The sequence below is a fragment of the Pyxicephalus adspersus genome, chromosome 1 (assembly GCF_032062135.1).
Source record: "Pyxicephalus adspersus chromosome 1, UCB_Pads_2.0, whole genome shotgun sequence".
Lineage (NCBI taxonomy): Eukaryota > Metazoa > Chordata > Amphibia > Anura > Pyxicephalidae > Pyxicephalus > Pyxicephalus adspersus.
The window spans coordinates 86,772,647-86,793,140 of NC_092858.1; the positions used below are offsets into that span (position 1 = coordinate 86,772,647).

At 36.2% G+C, this 20,494-nt stretch overlaps 1 protein-coding gene across 1 annotated transcript in view; it reads left to right on the forward strand.

The window, feature by feature from the left end:
• The first annotated feature begins 122 nt into the window (after positions 1–122).
• Positions 123–20,494, forward strand: part of BCAS3 (BCAS3 microtubule associated cell migration factor) — a 532,737-nt gene continuing 512,365 nt past the window's right edge. Inside the window, exons 1-5 of the mRNA XM_072407233.1 lie at positions 123–233; positions 8,756–8,859; positions 11,557–11,611; positions 14,854–14,929; positions 17,948–18,054. Of these exons, the coding sequence (XP_072263334.1) occupies positions 8,789–8,859; positions 11,557–11,611; positions 14,854–14,929; positions 17,948–18,054 (309 nt within the window). The 5' untranslated portion in view covers positions 123–233; positions 8,756–8,788. The remainder of the gene's footprint in view (positions 234–8,755; positions 8,860–11,556; positions 11,612–14,853; positions 14,930–17,947; positions 18,055–20,494) is intronic.

A 20,494-nucleotide genomic window follows, 5' to 3' on the forward strand; every position in this document is an offset into this window, starting at 1 on the left:
CACCACTGACAACCGACCCATCGTCATCACCCCCAGCCAGCACGCCCCTGGCCCAATTTGATTGGCTGGCTGCTTGTGATTGACATCGGCTCTGGGGCACTGACCGCGCTGTGATTGGTCACTTGCTTCTGTTCCGCTTTCCTTGTTGCTGTATGTGTGTATCTGCTGCTGCAACTGGACTGACTGTGTGACCAGAACAGTGGGTGCAGCTCCTGGTGGCAGCTGACAACGGGGTGAGTGTGCTGGCAGGGGGGTTCAGGGCACCGGAAATAGTGGCAGCTGCTGGGAAGTTTAGTCACAAGTCAGAGGCAGCCAGGCACTCTGTAGTTGTGTGCCCATTGGCTCTGCTGCTGCTGTACTGGGCATGAATGTACAATAGTACATGTGTGTCTGGCAGCCTGGAATGTGGCATGTTTGTCACTGCTGTGGTAAACACAAGTTTATTATGACATGCTGACAGAACAGTCCTCAGCTGGGCTTATCAATGAATAGTAATAAAAGGCCCCATAAAGTCATCTTATATTCATTGAAGACACTGAGATTCACCTGTGTGAATGTTACAGGCCTTAATGTGCTGTATGAATATATATATTCACGTGGGACCATAGCCATGAAAAGTCTTTAGGATCCCAGACACAAAATATCCACATTGAGTGCTATTCCTTATTCGAGCCCAATGTTACTCCTAGGCTGACCCTCTAATGAGAACCGGGCGCATTTTGATCCGGGCACCATGTACCAGTGTCAAGTATGGCACAAGTGTTAATTGATGGCAGGGATGTCAAAAGAAGTGTGTGGGTGAGAGATGGGTAGTCCAGGAAGGGTATCAGATAGTCCTAAATGTTCCAAATATGTACCCCCTTGTTGTCCCAGAATGCCCATTTTCTTTACAGTGCATGTATGGCCAATGTTTTGTAAGTTTAGATGGGATAAGGAAGGGTGATCATGCCTGTTGGGTTCTTATTGCTGCCCGTCTCTCTGCTGGGAAGATTCACCATTGTCCCTGGAGTGTGAGTGATGGAACAGCCAAAGTTTGGCATTAGAACATGACTTTAGAGAAGATCTTCCTGTTCTTAGAAGGGAATTCCTTCACTTTCTAGGTATTTCTCATCCTGTCCCATCTCCAGGGCAAGTGACAGCAGAAAAATAAATGGTAGGGGGGTTAACTGTTCCTAACTCTATCAAACTACACATTTCGGTAATACATAAACTTTAAAGTAAAAGTAAACAGCTTCCATAAATAACAAATGTTGGGCACCCAGTAAGTTTTTTGTTTGGTATTTATTCCAGACTAGGCCACTTCTTTCTTAAGTGACCGCCTCCAGTTCTGCTTTGTGAGCGCTTCCTTCCATTGCCGGCATTTCTCCTGGTCTTTTTTTTTTCTGATTTGGAGGATTTTTACCTTTTTATAGGTCCGCTTAGGAGAATGTATATCCCAAAGTTGTTCATTATGGAAGACTTGCCTGCCAAAGCCACCTTCTTCAAACACTGCGGGCACTTCCATCTTCATTCAGTCTTCTTGATTCAGAGGTTCGGCCTCTTGGTTGGTTGGGGGGATGGCATAGCTCCTGTGTGCATACTTCTTCCCATCACAGAATTGCACTGAGATTGGACACTGAGCTTCTCATGTGCAGCTTATGTGAAAAAAAAAAAACTAGCAGGGAGACAGCAAGATGAACTTTGTAAGTAGGACTGTCCGTCAGCATATTTGAAAAATTTGGATCTATTAGGACGGATCCATGAATAACGTTGGGCAGCCGCTGTACACACGTCAGGTTCTCATTCAATGCTAGCCATGAAATGATAATCTGATGAAAATCATCTGACATGTCTATGTGGCCTTACATACAGTAGTGCTTGAAGTTAGCTGACTGGGTTACCCATGTGGTAATAAATAGTGGCATCTTATCAATATTTAGAAATGAGAATACACTAATATAAGTACTTATAAGTGGAAAAAGTCTGGAACATTACACAACAGTAGTCTGTAACTAATTATTAAAAGGTGCACCATCACCATGATAAATAAGAACCTTCCAGGCAACTCAATATTACAATATTCTGCAATAACACCCCTCATGATTTTTTAGATCTTAGGCTACATTCACATTTTTTGTCATTGAAGATTATCTTTCATGATTGTTTCCACTTATCCATGAGCGAACGAGCGTTGTACACACAGCACCTGCTCTGTTCTTTAGAGAGGGGAGAATGAGCCAGCAACACCCCAATGTGCTTTCCTCTATTGACTTGCACACTGGTCCTTCTCAATAGTCATATATGTATCTGCAATGGCGGATTTATAAACAGTGTCAGGCAATTGCTTTATACATGTCAGGTTCCCACCACAGATTAACATGACTGTTTGCCTCAGGCAAGGATTTTCTGACATATGTGCATAGTCATTGGCACACCATTTGCTCCTAATTACTTACAGCAATGGGGAGTTGTATCAAATGTGATGGAATTGTCTGAGATTATATAAACATTGGATTAGCCATCCAGGATTAAGCACATGTATAACTGAAGTGTTGGAAAATACCATGAAGCCATGGTGGTAAATGGGGCGCCCCATAATTTGTAGTAAACCCCCCCAACTTCCAAATGAGGACATGGAAGTTCTATTTTTTATTGAAATGGCAAACATTTCATTATTATAAATCTACTGGAGGTTATAGAGGAATCTCAAGGAAATTCAGTAGGTAATGAAATGACTCAAATTCATACACATTACGTGAACTTTCTTACCTTTAAAATGATTTTAAATACTGCTTATCTAGTTTTCTGATTTGCACACCTTATTCAAGAAAATGACATGTTTACCATGATTTATCTTCTGCAGCTTTTCATTGGTCTCCAGCCTACTCACTGGATTGTGTTTCAAACTCATTGTAAATCTGATACATTGGGCCTGATTTATTAAAGCTCTCCAAGGCTAGAGGGGATACACTTTCATTAGTGAAGCTGGGTGATCCAGAAATTCCTGGAATGCATCTGGTCAATGATTGAAAACATTTGCTAACAAATAATAGCAATACATTCCAGGTTTGCTGGATCACCCAGCTTTACCAATGAAAGTGTATTCTCTCCAAGCTTGGGGAGCTTTAATAAATCAGGCCCATTGTGCAGAGTGCAGGCAGGTGGCAGATAAAGCTGTGATGCTAAACAGGGAATTGTGACATATGGAATACTATCTTTTTATAGTGGCAGAGGTGTGTAAATCACAAGACTGGTTAAACAGAATTACAAAATTGACTTATTTATTCTGTGTATTTACCCTGTAGCCTGAGTTTTTCTTTATGCAGGAATTGAATCAGATTTTGTTTAAAGCTACGTACACACGTCAAATTTTTTTTGCCCCTTAATCGGCTCAGGGCAGATATCGGACGAGAATCTGGCATGTGTACAGCCCCCATCGTTCATCGTCCATGGATCCATCCTTGCTCATCCACGGAAGATGAACAACGAGCGATCCTAATGCAAGGGAAGGGGGAGAGCTAACAGCGGGTGCAACTCCGTTGCTCTCCCCTCTCCATAGAGTAGAACAGTGCTGTATGTACAGCACCCGTTCATGCATTGTGCGGTTCTTATCATTGGAAAGGATCTTTTATAACAAGAATTGCAGGTGTGTACGCAGCTTTTGAATCTATCTCTCAGATCCAAAAAATTATCTGTATTAGAAGGCCCAACCTAAATGATTTTAAATGATATCCACTTATATTTGTATTACAAAGCTGTTTGCAATTTGTGACTTGACAGAATTACTATAGAATAGAATTACTACAGTATAGAAATACTATCAAAGTGTGCCATATTGTGATTGTAAGATAGCAGAATTAAATATGGAAAAGATATAGAGGTATCTTGGTGGTTGGGCCCCTATTAGGCTTCCTGGGCTCATAGATAAAGAAGCGAGTGGTTGCTTCCTTTTAAATTGGGGCTTGTGAGAACTATCACATTTACAGTGTTCCCCAGTTTTTTGTCACCTGCCTTTCTTTTTCTAAGGTTCCATACATTTTCTGCAGAACTAGAGAGATTTATCAATTCATAGTTTGTGGTTATATGTTTGGGCATCTGAGGAGTCATCCAAGTGATACCCAGTAGAAAAGTGAACATGCCAACATAACTTTATACCTGACAAGAAGGGCAGTGTGTATGTAGACCAGAAGCAATTGTTATTGGACAACACTTACAGCCTTCATGTTAAACTATGATCCCTTTGGTCTGTTACCAGACTAGATTTAATTTAGTACGGGGTTTTCAAAAGAAGCAGAACTTTCACTGCTAGAAAGACTGCGATTGTGAGATAACATTCATTATATGTTACATGCTATTTGAATAAACAGATCTTCCTGAAGCAATTGTCAATGGACATCAGTAAAGGAATACAGTAAAGTCATTGTACAAATTGCTGAAGTCAGTGGTGTTTCATTTAGTTTAAAAATGAGCTGTTTTTTAATTAACATGCATAGGATAGCAATACTGTCATAAAATCCATTTAGTATAATTTCAGATTTCCCCAGGAGAGCTGTACTAAATTTTAAAGCTAAATTGCTTTTGTAACAATTGCTATTTTTCAGTCTGTGATGTGAGTAGTTTGATAAGTGTTGTCCTCCCAGAGAATCCTCTTAGTGCTATGATATGAAATCAAAATAGTCTGCTACAAAATACTAATATTTATCAGTAGCTGTTTGTATGTTGTTGTTGTATGTAGTATTATACTGTTGTGACGCTGAACTACTATCCCACAATAAATTGCCAGGCAAACTGATCCTGACCTGTAGTCCCGTTACCTTACATTCTGCTGCTATAATACCACATAATTAGGTTTAAAAGGTGATGTTAGGGCAGAGACTTTTCCTTTTTCAAGTGGCTGAATAGGGCAGAGTAAATATTTTTAAGAAGAAATAATATTATTAAATTATCATTAGTATTTCTAATAAATGAATATTGAATATGTTTGTGGAAATGTAAAAATTAGGTTTAGAACATGTGTTGTATTCAACTCCATTGTTACCTTTAGTCTATCACAGATGATCTTTCTCCCGGTACTGTGTGTGATGTCTTGTCTTGCACTGTATGTGTGGCTGGTCATCTCGGTAGTGACAAGTCTTCGTTTCCTCATGTGAGAGCCTCCAACAAGGAGAACATTGATCAGCACTCACTCCATATCTCTCACTAGCACTCAGAGGCAGTGTTGCCTTAGATCTCACGCTGCAGATACATACAGCTCTTGTGATGTGGTCACAGGAGTGCCAAAGCACACTTACATAGGCACCAGGAAGGCCACTGCTTCTTTGAGAAGGAATGGCAGACATTCATTTCTCAGGGTACTGCTTAGGCATTAATGATATTTCTAGGTTCTGCATGAAAAATAATTTTCTTTAGGAAAATGTAATTTTGTTTTTAGGGCTACTTATATTAGAACGCTTTCCTTTCAGTGAGCCTTAAGAACTGGAAAAGTATAGAAACCCTTTTTGCAGTGACACAGACATAAGTAAAACCACTTTTTTTATTTGATGCGAAACAGTTCTTTTCTTTTATTGCATTAGGAAATCTGTCAAGTTTTTATTGCTGCTACTTTCTTGTTTTATATCCCAATCCTCTATTAAAAACTAAAATAAAAAAGTTTTGTATTATGTATTAAAGCTGTTAGGTTGACATCCAGGATTGTTTCTTAATTTGGAACCTTTGGAAGTATCTGATAGTATTTTCTCTGTTGGCTGGTGTCATGTGTAAAGCAACCATTGACTTTATAAATATCAAATGGAGTGTTTGGCCTACCCCACAGTCACATGCTTGTGAAGTTTTGGACTGACTTCAGTGCTGAATTACAGCTCATTACTATTTTGAAACCTGTTATCTTCTTCTGACAAAACTGAACATGGCATAATCAATTTAGAAATCAAATATATCCATTGAAAGTAGTCACTGAAAACATTTACCTTTCTATTTAATGCTGTAAATACCTATATATAGTAAAAAGTACATTCATTTTTCTAAGGAGGTACATTGCTGCATTTACATAAAACATCCATGGCAAGGGAAGCTTTATTTTATATATGCTGAGTACTTATCATTACTCTAACATTAGAGGACCCCTTGTTCACCTGATCTCCATATATAATGCAGTTTCTCAAGAGATAAAGGGAATTAGTTTCTGAACATTCAAACGTTTTGTAAATAGAGGCTACGTCCTCCTTTCAAATTAAACTAAGTGTAAACCTTATTTCTGAAGGACCATTTTGCATTTACAGTCACCAGGGAGAGGGTTTCTCGTTTCATTTTTGATTGGATTCATCCTTTTTTGGAAACACATTAGATTACAACTACAAATATAAATTAACCTATTTATATTTATATTCTCTGCAGGTGCATCATTCACTGTAACTTAAAACACCAGGAAGATACTCCTGCACTTTATGTATGGTGAATGTCATTTTTACTATTTTATAAATATACCCTCATTGTGTTTTACTGTCACTCTGTACACTTGTGTACTATAATATATTACCCAACTCACATATAGTTTCTATTGATATATTGATGTGTAAATGAAACACTCCATTCCAAATTTGCCATTTATAAATCATCTCAGGCTGCATTTCTCAGCAAGACTGCATTTCTTCATAATGTCTCGCAAGCTTTTACAATTCTAAGTTGTAATCAGTAAAATGACTCTCAAGACTGGAATTCACATGTTGCTTACTGTGTAAGTGCTGTGTTATACATCTGCCTTTAGTGGGTACTTATTGACTTTTGTAAATTTTACATGAAGTTTGTGTAAAACAATAACTGATCATTGTAAAGCCTCTGTTGTTTAGGTTTTTTGTCTATTGCTGGCCATACACAGCATACATAGCTTTAAAATACAAATAAATAAAAAAGGAATAAAAAGATCCTATTTTTCTTTGTTAGCGGCAAATCATGTACTCTAAAAATATGCACTGATCTTCTTTTAGATGGGTTATAACTACTTTGGTTACCTACGTTTAGACTACAAATATAATTTATGTACAAATCTTGCACCAGTATTCTCTTATGTACCTTATGTATTTATTTAAGCTTAAGCCAAAGTAAACACCCCTGAGGAAGCCAAGTAAGGTGAAGCGTGTTGGGTGAAAAGATTTAGGGACTGACGCGGTTGCGAATGTTCTTATGTATAGCAAAGACATCCGAAGCCCATGATTATACAATTGGTCTTGGATGTATGAATTGACTGTATTTAATTATAGTACATTTAATGTATGAAGATTTTATATTTAACATATAATTATAAACAAATTTTGAGCCACAAAACCCCTTCTTTTTCTTTCTTTTTGATTTATTCATTATAAATTAAGGGGCGGCGACTAATATAAGATAATCTATTGTAAACAATATATAGAGATAGAAAACAATACGCTTAATCCTTGTAAAATACACTATTTATTTATTTCCAATAAATCATAGCAGTGTCATTTTACATTTTTAAATACATCCAAAAGAGCCATCAAAACCTATCTTTTCAAACCTACCCATCTTCTGTTTCTTTAACACTCACGACATAGTCACAATTCCACATTCCCCTTCTATTGTGTGCTACATTCCCCACCTCTTAGATTGTAAGTTTTTTTGTGCAGGGTCTTCTCCTTTACCTTTGTCATTGTTTGTATCTGTCTGTCATTTGCAACTTCTATTTAATGTATTTATAAATTAAGTTTAATAATAATATTGATAATACCTTGAATAACTGAAAGACATGCATTGCCTGAAAGCAAACTTAGGGCTTGAGCAAATGCAGTGGGCTCTTAGGTTCGTTCAGCTTGCATTTATGCTTCTTAAACATTCACACATTCACACTTCATTGCTGGGTGAATTTGAACCTCTCTTCTAAACTGCTTCAAACTACTTTTGCATTCTTTTCCTTTCCCTTGCAGACAATAGAGTGGTGGGAATGTAAAGGGAAACGGAGTGACATCACTTGGTGGGGGTGGGTGACAACATTTAAATTACCCTTGTTTGATTTGTTCTACAGGTAGAGCAAAGGGCTGTTTAGAGGTCAAGGAAAACAACAAGAAGAGTGATTGTAATGTTTACATGTTTGTGCTCACACCACTTAACAAACCATAGATATTCTAGTCCATCTGTATTTATTTTATTTATAACAGTCTACTGGTACACAAGATACACAAAGTAGAATTCGGATGCTAGATGTGTACAGGTGTAAAAACGCATGCAGGTATAATTTAAAAAAAATAGGAGAGAGAATCAGATAGCTGCTGGTGCCAACTTTACTACCTACTTTTCCTACCTGCCCTGCCCTCTTCTTTTCTGTAGAGATGTTGGCTGGTGGTATCTCCATGTACTACACAGGTATAAAATCCTTCCCCTATCTGGCCATCGCATCTCATGATATTGTAGGCCAAATTACCTTGTGAAAAAGACATTTGTAAACTATAAATTGAGACAGAAGGTTAAAACAGAGTTTATGAACCCAGAAGGAGTAAATGTATACAGCCTGGTACAATACTTGGCCAAATCTGTGACTGGACAGGGCAGAGGAACACTGAGACTATCCCTGGGCTTTGCTCACAGTGCATCCCGTTGCAGAAGGCTTACATCTTCAGAGATTCTGCTACCTATGCTGCATATAAAACATGTTAAATGATTTCATGAATGAATACATAATTCAATGTTTTGATTAATATACTTTGAGTTTAATATCAAGTTCAAATGCCCTCAAATGAATGTTTTTAAAATTTGTTTTTCACAGCCTGGTGTTAGTTAAGTCATCTGTATTTCAAACATGACGACCGAGTCTCCCCGTCGCCCAAGTCGTTGCACAGGTGGCGTGATGGTTCGACCACAGGCAGTCACGTAAGATTGTTATTTTAAGATGTGATGTATTTTGTTCTGATCAAATAACTTTTTATGTGCTATATTAGATGTAAACTGTACTATGTCTGACTAAACATCTTTTAATATAGAGCATGGCACCAAGCCATTTTGTTGCAATATGTTGCAACCCCTGAGGACAGAGAAGGAAGGCAAGGTGCAGGTGTTGTGCTTTAAGCATTTGCCTCTCTTATTTACTTGTTACTATGGCAATTGTATGCTAGTAAGGTGGTGAATTTTATTTCATGTATAGTAATATTCATGACTTTATACTTTTTACTGTTAGGCATTTGTATGCCTCCTGCTTTTAGGGGGCCGGGGTGAAAAGGCTAAAACAGACTGCTTTTTTGCTTTTAGAACCAACCCATATCATTTTGTCTCTATTTACTATGTAAATTTACTATGCAATAATTCACAATAGAAAATGCACAGATTGTGCATGGTGTACAACAAAGATTTTTTTTTTAATAATTTGTAGAATATTATGGAGCTATAAAAATAGTATATAGAATGAGACGTGATAAGGTTTTTTTTTAGATCTTTTGCTTTGCACATCTTGTACCTTTTTTGTTGTTTTTGGATTAGAATGGGTGCCTCAGCAAACCAGTTTTTCCAATTTATTTGTGAAGGGCAGAAAAATAAACTAGTGGAATTTAAAATGTTTGGCTAATTGTATGCCAAACTCTTTATTGACAACACAGTTTTAGTAATATAGTTTTATGGATATGAAGCACATACATAGGATACATGTTTGGAAGCATGCATAGTGTGGTTTACTAATATTTTTTAAGGTGAACTATAGTGGTATAATGAATGCAGTTCAATGCAGAAGTTCAGGAAAACTTAGTCTGGAAATTAGGAAACACCCACCAGAGACTTTGTAATGTAAGTAGACATGGAAGTTTGCCAGTAGATATGTTTGTTCTAGCTAAAGCATTATCAACACCGTGGGACTGCTGTACACAAGACAGATTTTTTGCCAAATACAAATCCAATCATATATTTTGAGTGGCAATCATTATTGTGTGTATGAAGCTTAACTGTCACTGCTGCACGTAGTGGCCATGGACTTGCATGAATTGCAAGTGATTTCAAATACAAATTCATAGTACTTAAAGTGAATCTAAATCTTTTGGGACAATGGAAGATATTGAATTTCTCTGGAATTCTCTGATCTGAGCACAAACAGGACCCAACTCCAATCAAGTTATGTTATTTTCTTGAATTAATTACTTTAATTATTCCAGAAGGCACACAAAACACTTGTTGATCTCATATCTATGATTTATAATATTAATATAATTTTATTAATAATAATAATAATAGTAATAATTTTATAACATTTGCTTCCAACCTATTTAGGAGCACAGGTTAAGCTAAACCCCAGAGAGAAATTCAGACATTTTGTCTCTACTTATATAACAATCCAAGAGGACATTTATTAAAGTGGCTGTGTGTTAACTGCCACTTTTCTTTGTTGTGGCAAACAGTAATGTAACCTCACAACTCTCATAGAACTTAGAAATGAAACACAAAATAGCAGATATTCTGTGTATGTTAAGAAATGAGCTAGATTTATACTTTCTGCTCTTTAGAATAAATGTTACTTTACTACCCCAGCTGACTAACTAATTTTAGTATCACACTAACTACTCAGATGTTGTAGCGGCACAAGGCACACTGGGGCAGGAGACAGAAAGTCAAGGGCTTCTTTGACATGCTTTGGACTTGGGTTGGTTGCATAAATTTGACATCAACTTGAGACATTGGTGAAAGAATTTAGAAATGCATTTGATCTGCAGCTGTCTTCCTTCTGACTGACATTTGACCTGTTTTAAGGTTTTGCATTTCCATAGACTTGTTTGGTACTGCGAAACACATATGACTCAAACAAAAGCCCATGGATATATGATCTTAAGGAGGCATGCCTATGCGGGACATAGAGCATACCGCAACCCCATATACGCACCTCAGCTGCAGTCCCTGGGAACTTTTGCTCTTCTGCAGCTGGCTAGAATACTCAGCATTTCCAAACACAGGGAAGTATGTCCCATCATTTACACCTATTGCAGTCAAATATTTTCTGTACAGTAGTAAAAGATTATAACTTTGATGCCAAGACTTAAACAGACTTTATGATCAGCAATTACCCTTCACCACTTTCATAGTGGCAAAGACCATAGGCTACAATGGAGAGCAGGGTGTTTAAAATAATATTGCTAAGAAGCTTGGTAGGGTCAGATATGTGTAAGTCTATGGCCGCAATTAAGTTTCTAACAGTCATTTTAGGTTAATTATAATACAGCGCTCAATCACAAGACACCATCATAAATAAACTGATCAGAAATGTCATCAATTTTACAATATGAAAGTAAGCATTAGGAAAAGAATTGAAAAAAAAGGTAATCTTTTATTTCATCATAAGCTTTTGATAAAAACATGCTTTTGGAGTTTCTGGAGGTGCTGTCTACAGTATGTGGACATCTATGAAGCTTTCTTCTAGTTGACACCAATAAATTCCTATTTAATTGTTTCTACAAATCTAGCAAAAGTAAAATCTCAGATAGAAAAATTATTACATTTTGGGAAATTTCAAATGCTTGATGGTCTGATAAATAAGTTCAGAATAAAATTGTGCCGGGGATACATTTCATCTAATATTATTTTTCTCTTTTTCAGGGAACAGTCTTATATGGAAAGTGTTGTCACTTTTCTCCAAGATGTTGTTCCACAGGTAAGTGTAGTAGTTATATTGCATTCCTTTGCATGTACCACTTGTTATTCCTAAATTGTTTAGGTGGTTGGCCTTTAAATTTGCTATAGACTTTTAAATAATTATAGCCTCTTTAGACACCTGCTAAATTATTATTTATTTCTTCAATTTACCATTCTGAGAAATCATATAGCAATTTGTAAAAGCTTGAGTTTGTTTAGCTGGACTCATGACATGCTGCTTTGCGTCAACTTATTGATAAATCAGCTTTATATGCTTAGAAAGAAAACCCCATGACTGTTTCCATGATTGTGTGTGATTTGTCTGGTCTGCTAGATTTTGGATTATGTTGTCATTGTCATTTGTTTGCCTACCTACCAGTAACTCCACCAAAATCATTGGTGGTGGGTTGTTAATTGGTTAGGCTGGTCACCCATTACAATCTTGGCATACCATCATCTTGTCTATTGTGTTATAGTGCAACCGCTGTGCAATTTCCTTTGCCAAAGCCAAGAACTGTTAAAGTGAGGAAAACACTATTACCACCTACCTTTCCCCTATGCCACCTATTGGGCCATTCCCCCCATTCCCCAAGTTCTCTGACTCAGTATTTCGCATATGGATCCAACAAGGTGCATTCAAACTGATGCACTTTTCTAGTTTCCCAGAATAAGTGGTGATTTCTCAGACGTAAACAGATCATGATCTTTCTAATTTATGATTTTGAAGAACTATGCAACCAAACCACTTTATGCTTTCCCTCCCCCACCCACTCTCATTTTTAAGACCACTATCCCTATTGGAATTGCTTTTTGTCCCATATATATTATAATATAATATATATCATACCATATATTATTTTTTAGGCTTACTGACAAATCTGTCTATGATAAAACAGATTTACCCCTTCTTGAATGGTATCAAAATTCTCTCCCTTATCAATTACAAAATGTTGTGACAGTATGTATACTCTCGGTGTGGAAACATTCTCCTTCAACTGTTAGCCATAGGTTTACTAGAGAGTAAGATAATATATATATATGTGAATGATATGATAGGCATTCAGGGTCCAATATCTGGGAAAATTAGTTACCCATGGCTCTACAGGATACAATGCAGATAGTTACAAGAAATTGTAAGCAAACTCTGCAATCAGACTATGAGATTGCAACTGTGGCTCTGGCAAATAATGGTTGCTTAAGCTACGTATACACTTCCAATTATTATCGTTGGAAAACGAACGACGAACGTTCCTTCACGATATCTACGAACGATCGTATAGCACCGATCCTGCACATACAGATAACGACACGATCGTTCGTAGATATTGTACACACAATAGATACGATCGTTTGACCGATAGTAGGTCTATGTGCACGACAGGAAAGTGAACGAACGTTCGTTCATTACGCATGCTCAGCCCATGGACGATCAACGAACGACCGTACACACGAACGATGTTCAACGATCGTTGTCCAATCCGATCCGCCGGTCCGGTCGTTCGTTTCCAGCGACTTTCCTCGTTCGTCGGCGTCGTTGGTTACTTTTTTACGAACGATTTTTTGCCCAATCGATCGTTCGTCGTTCGTTTTGAACGATAAAAATTGGAAGTGTGTACGCACCTTTAGTGTAATGAAGATTGTACAGTAAGATAGTAATGATAGTAATAAAAGTTCTTTCAACATCTGCTCTATTCTCTTATAACCTACAGTTGGCATTTTATATAAACAATACATGTTAATTACCCAGTTTTTATTCCTATTAACAACAACTATGTAGTGTGTTGGCAAACCTACTAGTTTGTCTGTGAAGTATGTGGGCAATCTCAAATGGGATTCCAGGCAAATCGCTAAATACACAGTTGGGAAACATGTATAATTAATGTTTTACCTGCCAAATCATTTTTGATTTTGGACAACCAGTTTTGTTATTTACACACTTTACAAAGCCAGATAGGTAATGTGCTTGTTTCCTGGTTCAGCAGTTCTTCTTATGTTGGAGATCTAAAAAAGCAAAACTGAACCAATTAGTAAAATACTAAAATGTTGTCTTTATCCTATGATTAGTTTTAGACAATTACATATACTAAAGTATGTATATTTATATTTAATTATGTGTTTCCTTTTAAACTTGGATGATATTTGTGCTTGCTGCACAAGCATCAAAGCTGATTTTAGCAAACACAGTTTCATTGTAGTTGATAGTGGTTTTTAAAACCTGTGATAAAGTCACATTAGGGCTAATTTGTGCACTTTTTTGCCCCCTGCATGTTTTAAAATAAGGATTCAAATAAGTAAAAAAAGCTCATTTAAAATAGAATACATATGTTCACTTTGAGCTTTGCAATTTTGGTATGTAAGATTATATGATTAGATAACTAATCACCAATGTTTGAGGGTTATATTTTGGGGTTGTGAAAATGACAAAAACATTGTGTTGGGAAGAGATATGAAAAAGGCTCTTTGTCTGTTTTTTGTACTAACCTTTCACAATGAAACCAAGGAAATAAGAATATATGTATTCAAATCTTCTGTCCTAAAAGAGAATATGTATAGTATGGTACAGTGGACTACAGACACTAAAAGGTACAATGTGTGGAAATGACCCCGGCAAAACAAAAACATTTCTGGAGCTTAGAGGAATCTAGGGAGGTGTGGGTTGATTATCTCAAGTATCCTAGGTGACTGCTATGGTAAAGACATGAAGGTGTAGATAGGTGCTAACAAACTCAATACCCCATGCTTTAGTTACAATTTTTGACACCAATGCTGTAGTGATGTACCCCCCAGCACTACAAGGGGACAACCTGAAGAAATCATAATACAGGTCTTCTTGTCAGGAGTACAGCATAAGTACATGCAGTCTTCAATTTAAAGCAGAATTAAACCCACTGATTTTACTTTTTCCCAAAACAGTTATATTGAAGGAATGGCTCTAGTAATAACTGTAGAATTTTCATGTCCCCACCTGATCTTTCAGGCCCTCCAGTAGCTGGTGCCAAAGCTGATCACAAGTGCAGCACCATTGCAAATTCAGGTATAAACAGGCTGAGGCTGCACTTCCCTTTCTGTAAGAGGGGCAAGGGGGTTTAGTCTCTAAAGGGAGTTTAGTCCCTGAGGGAAGAGGAACTTGAAAAGTGTATTTTTATTGAATATTGACAAACAGGTTGACAGACAGGTTTTTGTTGCATTTAAAAAATATTTGTATAGCTCTAATGTTTTAGTAGTTTTGAGGTGTGATCATTGATCTTGGCTATTTTTCAGGCATATAGTGGATCACCTACATTGGAAGAGAAAGAAAAAATAGTTTGGGTCCGTTTTGAAAATTCAGATTTAAACGGTAAGAAAAATGTTTTACTGGATGCTAAATATTTGCAACTTTTGTAACAATAAAGTTTTGATAAATATATGTATATACCTTAGCCATGAAGTTTCAGCACTTAAGGAGATTTATTAGAAATACAGAAACATAGGGCCTGATTTATTAAAGCTCTGCAAGACTGAAGAGAATAGACTTTTATCAGTGAAGCTGGGTGATCCAGCAAACCTGGAAAGGATTTCCTAAAAGTCATTTGCTATTTGTTAGCTCCATTGTTAGATCTATTCCAGGTTTGCTGGATCACTCAGCTTCCCTGATAAAAGTGTATCCTCTCCAGCCTTGGAGAGCTTTAATAAATCAAGGCCATGACAGATAATTGCAATAGTTTTGAGTCGTAGCCCAAAGACACATATCTGCTGTACATAGGTACAGAGTATCCACCTATACAAACAGGAACTAGAAATAGGTATACATCAACTACCATCTCAACTGCTAAACATGCATCATAATCAAAACAGTAAATGCAAATACCCTCACCTGTGTTCTAATAGTGGGAGAACACGTCACAATACCTAGTGATTAATATACAAACAGACGGAGAAATAACTTTCCCTTGAAATCTTCATTTACCTAAATAGAAAGAGCAAAAAAACAAAATATATAAAAATATGTTTTTATAGAAAAAATTCTCATTCATGGGAACAGATGTCCAGAACAGGGTATAACCCTCACAAGTACAGACAAGGAATCCAGCGGATATCTCAATTTCTCTATATTAATTACCGATTTTCATAGTGATCAGTTTAACAGAAGAGCTTGTTTTAGTGTTCTATGCAAAACAAGGTGGTAAAATTTCTTACATGTTACACATGTACTGTAATAAAAGTACACAGCAGAGACCATATATACTTCTAGTGTAATTTACAGTTCGTCCACTAGGTGGTGCTATGTTTGTATCCATTCCCAATAATAAAACCCTTATACTGTACTGTATTGTAAGTGAAAGAGAACAGGGTACTGGTAATGGACATGGAAACTAATGTAATTCAATAACTGATTACAGTTAGCCAGTTTTGTTTATAAATCATTTTTCAGCCTTCTATCTAATAGTGATATTCTTATCCAGAATTTCAGTTTTTGGAGTCCTTACTCTTAGAAATGTTAATCTCCAATCCATAAACAAAATAATAAAAATCAAAGTTAAATAAATCTCTCACTATTGCACCTCCCAATGGCAAACATGTCATCAATATAGTATATCAACAGATGGAAGCAGGGTTCAATATACAGTGTGACTATATGAAAGCATTAATAATTAATGCATAAAAGCAGGCCATATGTGAGTCTTTAGCTGCACATTTTGCCTGCAAATAGTATTGCTCTGAATAGGAAAAAGTATTCTCTAGGACAGTTTGTAGTAAAGCCAAAAATGTAATTTCAAGTGTAGAATACATTTTAGGTTCCAGTAATACTCAGTACCATGTCTGCATCAAATAATATGTATGAATTTTATGCATTTATATTCTACATGCACCATCTGTCACGTCACATCCTTCGGTGGAGCTTATAATCTAATGTACCTGACATCAGCATAATAGTGTATGGCCAATTTGGAAGAAGCCAATTTACTCTTACTGTCATAAAGCCAGATGGCTAGTCACTAGGCCACCATATTGAATGTTGTTGTATCGAAGTATACAGGCTGTGTACAAATGATAGTGAAATCTGGTGGCATCTCTAAACCTTGTAAAATAATGTAAACATATATGATATAATAATCATAAATATATGATCTTGTTTTCATACTGGGTTTCCCTGGGGGAGTGTGGGAATTTTTGTTATTTATTCAGTTGAGTATACATGAATGGAGTTGTATGATATTCTGATATTAGAAAGGACTGTAGTATCAAGATCAATAAAACCCTAATTTTATGCTTCACATGCCACAGCCTTATTATTCTTCTGCATCTGAGCTGTAAGCTAATGTCTATAAATCCACCCGTTCCCACATGCCTATTAGTAATATAGTAATATCTGTAAAAGCAACCAAGAGTGTAGTACTGCTAGCTGAAGGGGTGGACGTTTATTTTTGTCAGATTCAAAATCCAGATTAACATAAAAATTTTTTGACAATTAGATTACATCAATTTAATTATAATACTATATTGCAAGAACATATATTATTTTTTACATAAGGAAGGAAAAAAGAGAACGTACCAAGAAAGGGGTTCTAATTTTAATAATAACAATGATTTTAGATTGTGCCAAGCCTCATAATTGATGAGAAATTGAAGGGGACAAAAAAGGGGGCTTTTACATAAGGTTTAATTTTGCATATTTTTCTTTCGGCATTTCTTTCTTTTCTAGTTATTGACATTATCACAACATTATGACAACAAAATTTTGATTTAAATCAATTACATCTCTCAGTAGGCCATATGTTTGCAAATGTTGTACAGTTAGGTCCATAAATATTTGGGCAGACTTTCAGCTTTAATTCAGTGGGTTGAACATAAAGATTGCATAAAAATGGAACTAAAGCATTTTCTTTACACAATCACTTCATTTCAGGCGCTCAAAGGTAATTGGACAAATTAATAAGCTGAAAACAAAATGTTCATTTCTAATACTTGGTTGAAAACCCTTTGCTCGTAATGACAGCCTGTAGTCTTGAACTCATGGACATCACCAGATTCTGGGTTTCCTCCTTTTTAATTCTCTGCCAGACCTTTACTGCAGCGGCTTTCAGTTTCTGTTTGTTTTCATCTTTTTAATTTGTCCAATTGCTTTTGAGCCCCTGAAATAAAGTGATTGTGTAAAAATAAAAGGCTTTAGTTCCTCACATTGTTATGCAATCTTTTTGTTCAACCCACTGAATTAAAGCTGAAGTTGTTTCATTTAAAATTAATTGTGGTAATGTACAGAACCAAAATTAGAAAAAAGTTGTCTCTATCCAAATATTTATGGACCTAACTGTATGTAAAACATTTTGTGTGTTGTAAATATTCTTATACTTACCACTTCTAATCCCTTTGTTAGATGCACACAGGAACATGGAACTTCATGAAATGCAAAGCACTGGCAATGACCCCCCCTTGCTTCTGATGATTGGGTATACAGATGGGCTGCAGATTTGGAGCGTACCAGTGAGTAGATTACTTTTAATTTGGTAAAGAGTTACATTTTAGGTTTCAGGTTGATCAGAGTTAAAGAAAAATCATTTGTTTGGTCACAAAAGGGGTGGGATTGCTGCTTTACAGGATTTATTGCTAACTTTGTACATTGAGACAAATCTTTAGTTTTGATTACTTTAAGATGGTTTCTAAATAATGCAGATCATTTTAACATGATTCCAAGCAGACATAATAGTAGTTTCTCCTTCCCCAGGGAAGCTTTTTTCCTTTTTCATCATGATGTAAAAAGCTTTCCTAAACTATATTCCTATCAGTTTTAGTCATGGTAAGATTATTAGTGTTGTTACTTTTATAAATGAGAATTAAAACTATAAAAATTAATTATACTATTAGCTGCTGTAATTTATTTTTACCCATGCACTCATTTACTGTAATGAAAATATTCCATGTTGTGCACCTTTTTGAAAATCAGTTTATTGTTTTATAGTTTTCCCTAAAATTGTATATCAATCGTTTGCTGAAAACTTGCATTAATGAAAATGAACATTAGGTGTCACTAGTACATTTGAAATATGTAAACCGTCTCTTAAAGCGTACCTAAACTCAGAATTTTCACTTTATATAAAAGGGAAGACAACCCATTTATGTAAGGTAAAAATTTTTTTTTATAAAGTGCAACACCCTTTTTTTTTAAAAAAAAGGGTGCAGCACCGCTCCCTACTTCTTCTAATGAATGGGAATGCAAAACCTCCTGGGAGCGAGCATCTTGGGCATGTGCAGAAAGAGCCTTTTTGCGCAAAGAAAAAAATTTGCTGATCTCACGCATGTGCAGTGGGATCAGAAAGTTTTTTTTCACCCGATCTCGCGCCTGGGCCGGGTGACGTAGGATGAAGAACCCCGAAGAAAAGAAGAAGATGGCGCCGCCTGGAGCACTGGCCCTGGGATGGATGCCGGGACGTCACGGGACCCGATGGATCAGACAGCCCTGTCCCCTCCAGATGGATCGGACTGCCCCGCAGGATTGAAGGTAAGTGTATTTCAAGTTTAAGTTTAACTTTTCAAATACATTTTCCAGCCCTAGTTTCAACTTTTGGAACTTATGATGTGTGTATCACAGTTTACTGTCCAGTTTTCGTATATTTATCGCAATTAAAGGGGTTCATCTCAGCTTTTGACTCCTGTAATATATTTCTTTTTTTTGTGGAATGAAGCATATTTTGAATTTAAAAAAATGGTTAAAACCAACATATGAACAGAAACTTTAATAAATATAATAATTAGATTGACTATACATTGTAACACAAAGCGTTTTCTAGGCATGTAACTTCTGGAAAATGTTATAAATTCTAGATGGAAACAACTAGTCTTTTTCATGCTTTTCAAACACACGTGGTTCTCGCAATTTGGATTTTACTGACAGCTACATTATCTTCTTCACAACTCTGCCATGCCTGCTGAATGTAGTCTACATCAATGACTTGACATGTTACATGATTACAGTATGGTTTATAGATACTTCTAGGCATATGAACTTTTCTTAAGAGTAGTGGTGTATAACGACTTTCTTTTTTTAATGCTTGTGGTATTACCAATATTGTCTGCTGACATTTCAACATGCAGATCTTGTTCTTTCTCTCTTTTAGTGCTGTAGTCTCCTACAATAATGTTGATGCCTTTTTCTTTTTCATTGCCCATTACACTGATAGATTTCTATTTCTCTGATATATTCAGTAACTGTTAATGAAACAATAACACCCAACAATCCCAGTCTCCTGTGGAAATTTATCTTTTTACAGCTCAAAAAACATTCATGGGTTGTTTGTGATATTCTCCATGTATGCTTGATTTTCCTTTTAATTCTACTGGAAGGTAACCATGTTCCTACGCACACAAAGTAGAGACAATTGAAGCAAGGACACTGGGTGGTAATCTTCCTGAGAAGCAAGGAATTAAATGAATGGTGAATGGTGGAATGTGTCGGTGTGATTTATTACATAAATAAATACAATAGGTTTTGTAAGTGCAGTGTCAGCAGTTAGATAAAATGGGTAAAATCAGGCTCACATCCTTGCTAGATTTCCGGAAGTGGGGGGAATTCATGGTGTCTATTTACAGATATTCACATTAATAAGTGGTAAATTTATAAACAATAAGCATAGTGATTTGTTCTGTGCAAACTGAGAAGGTGAATATACCTAAAAATTATCCAGAGGAGACAAATATAATTCAATATACTTGAAAGGTATTATGTAGACGTGGGCAATACTCATTTACGTATTCATTGTAATTTAAAACACAGCACCACCTAGTTGACAAATTGTGAATGACATCTGCTATTAAACCAGCGTACCTGTATGTTTACCCTTACTACCATTTTAAAGTTTTTTTTTTGTCCATCCTAGTTCACTTATCATGATAAAAAAGCACTTTTATTGATCAACTCAAAATCAAA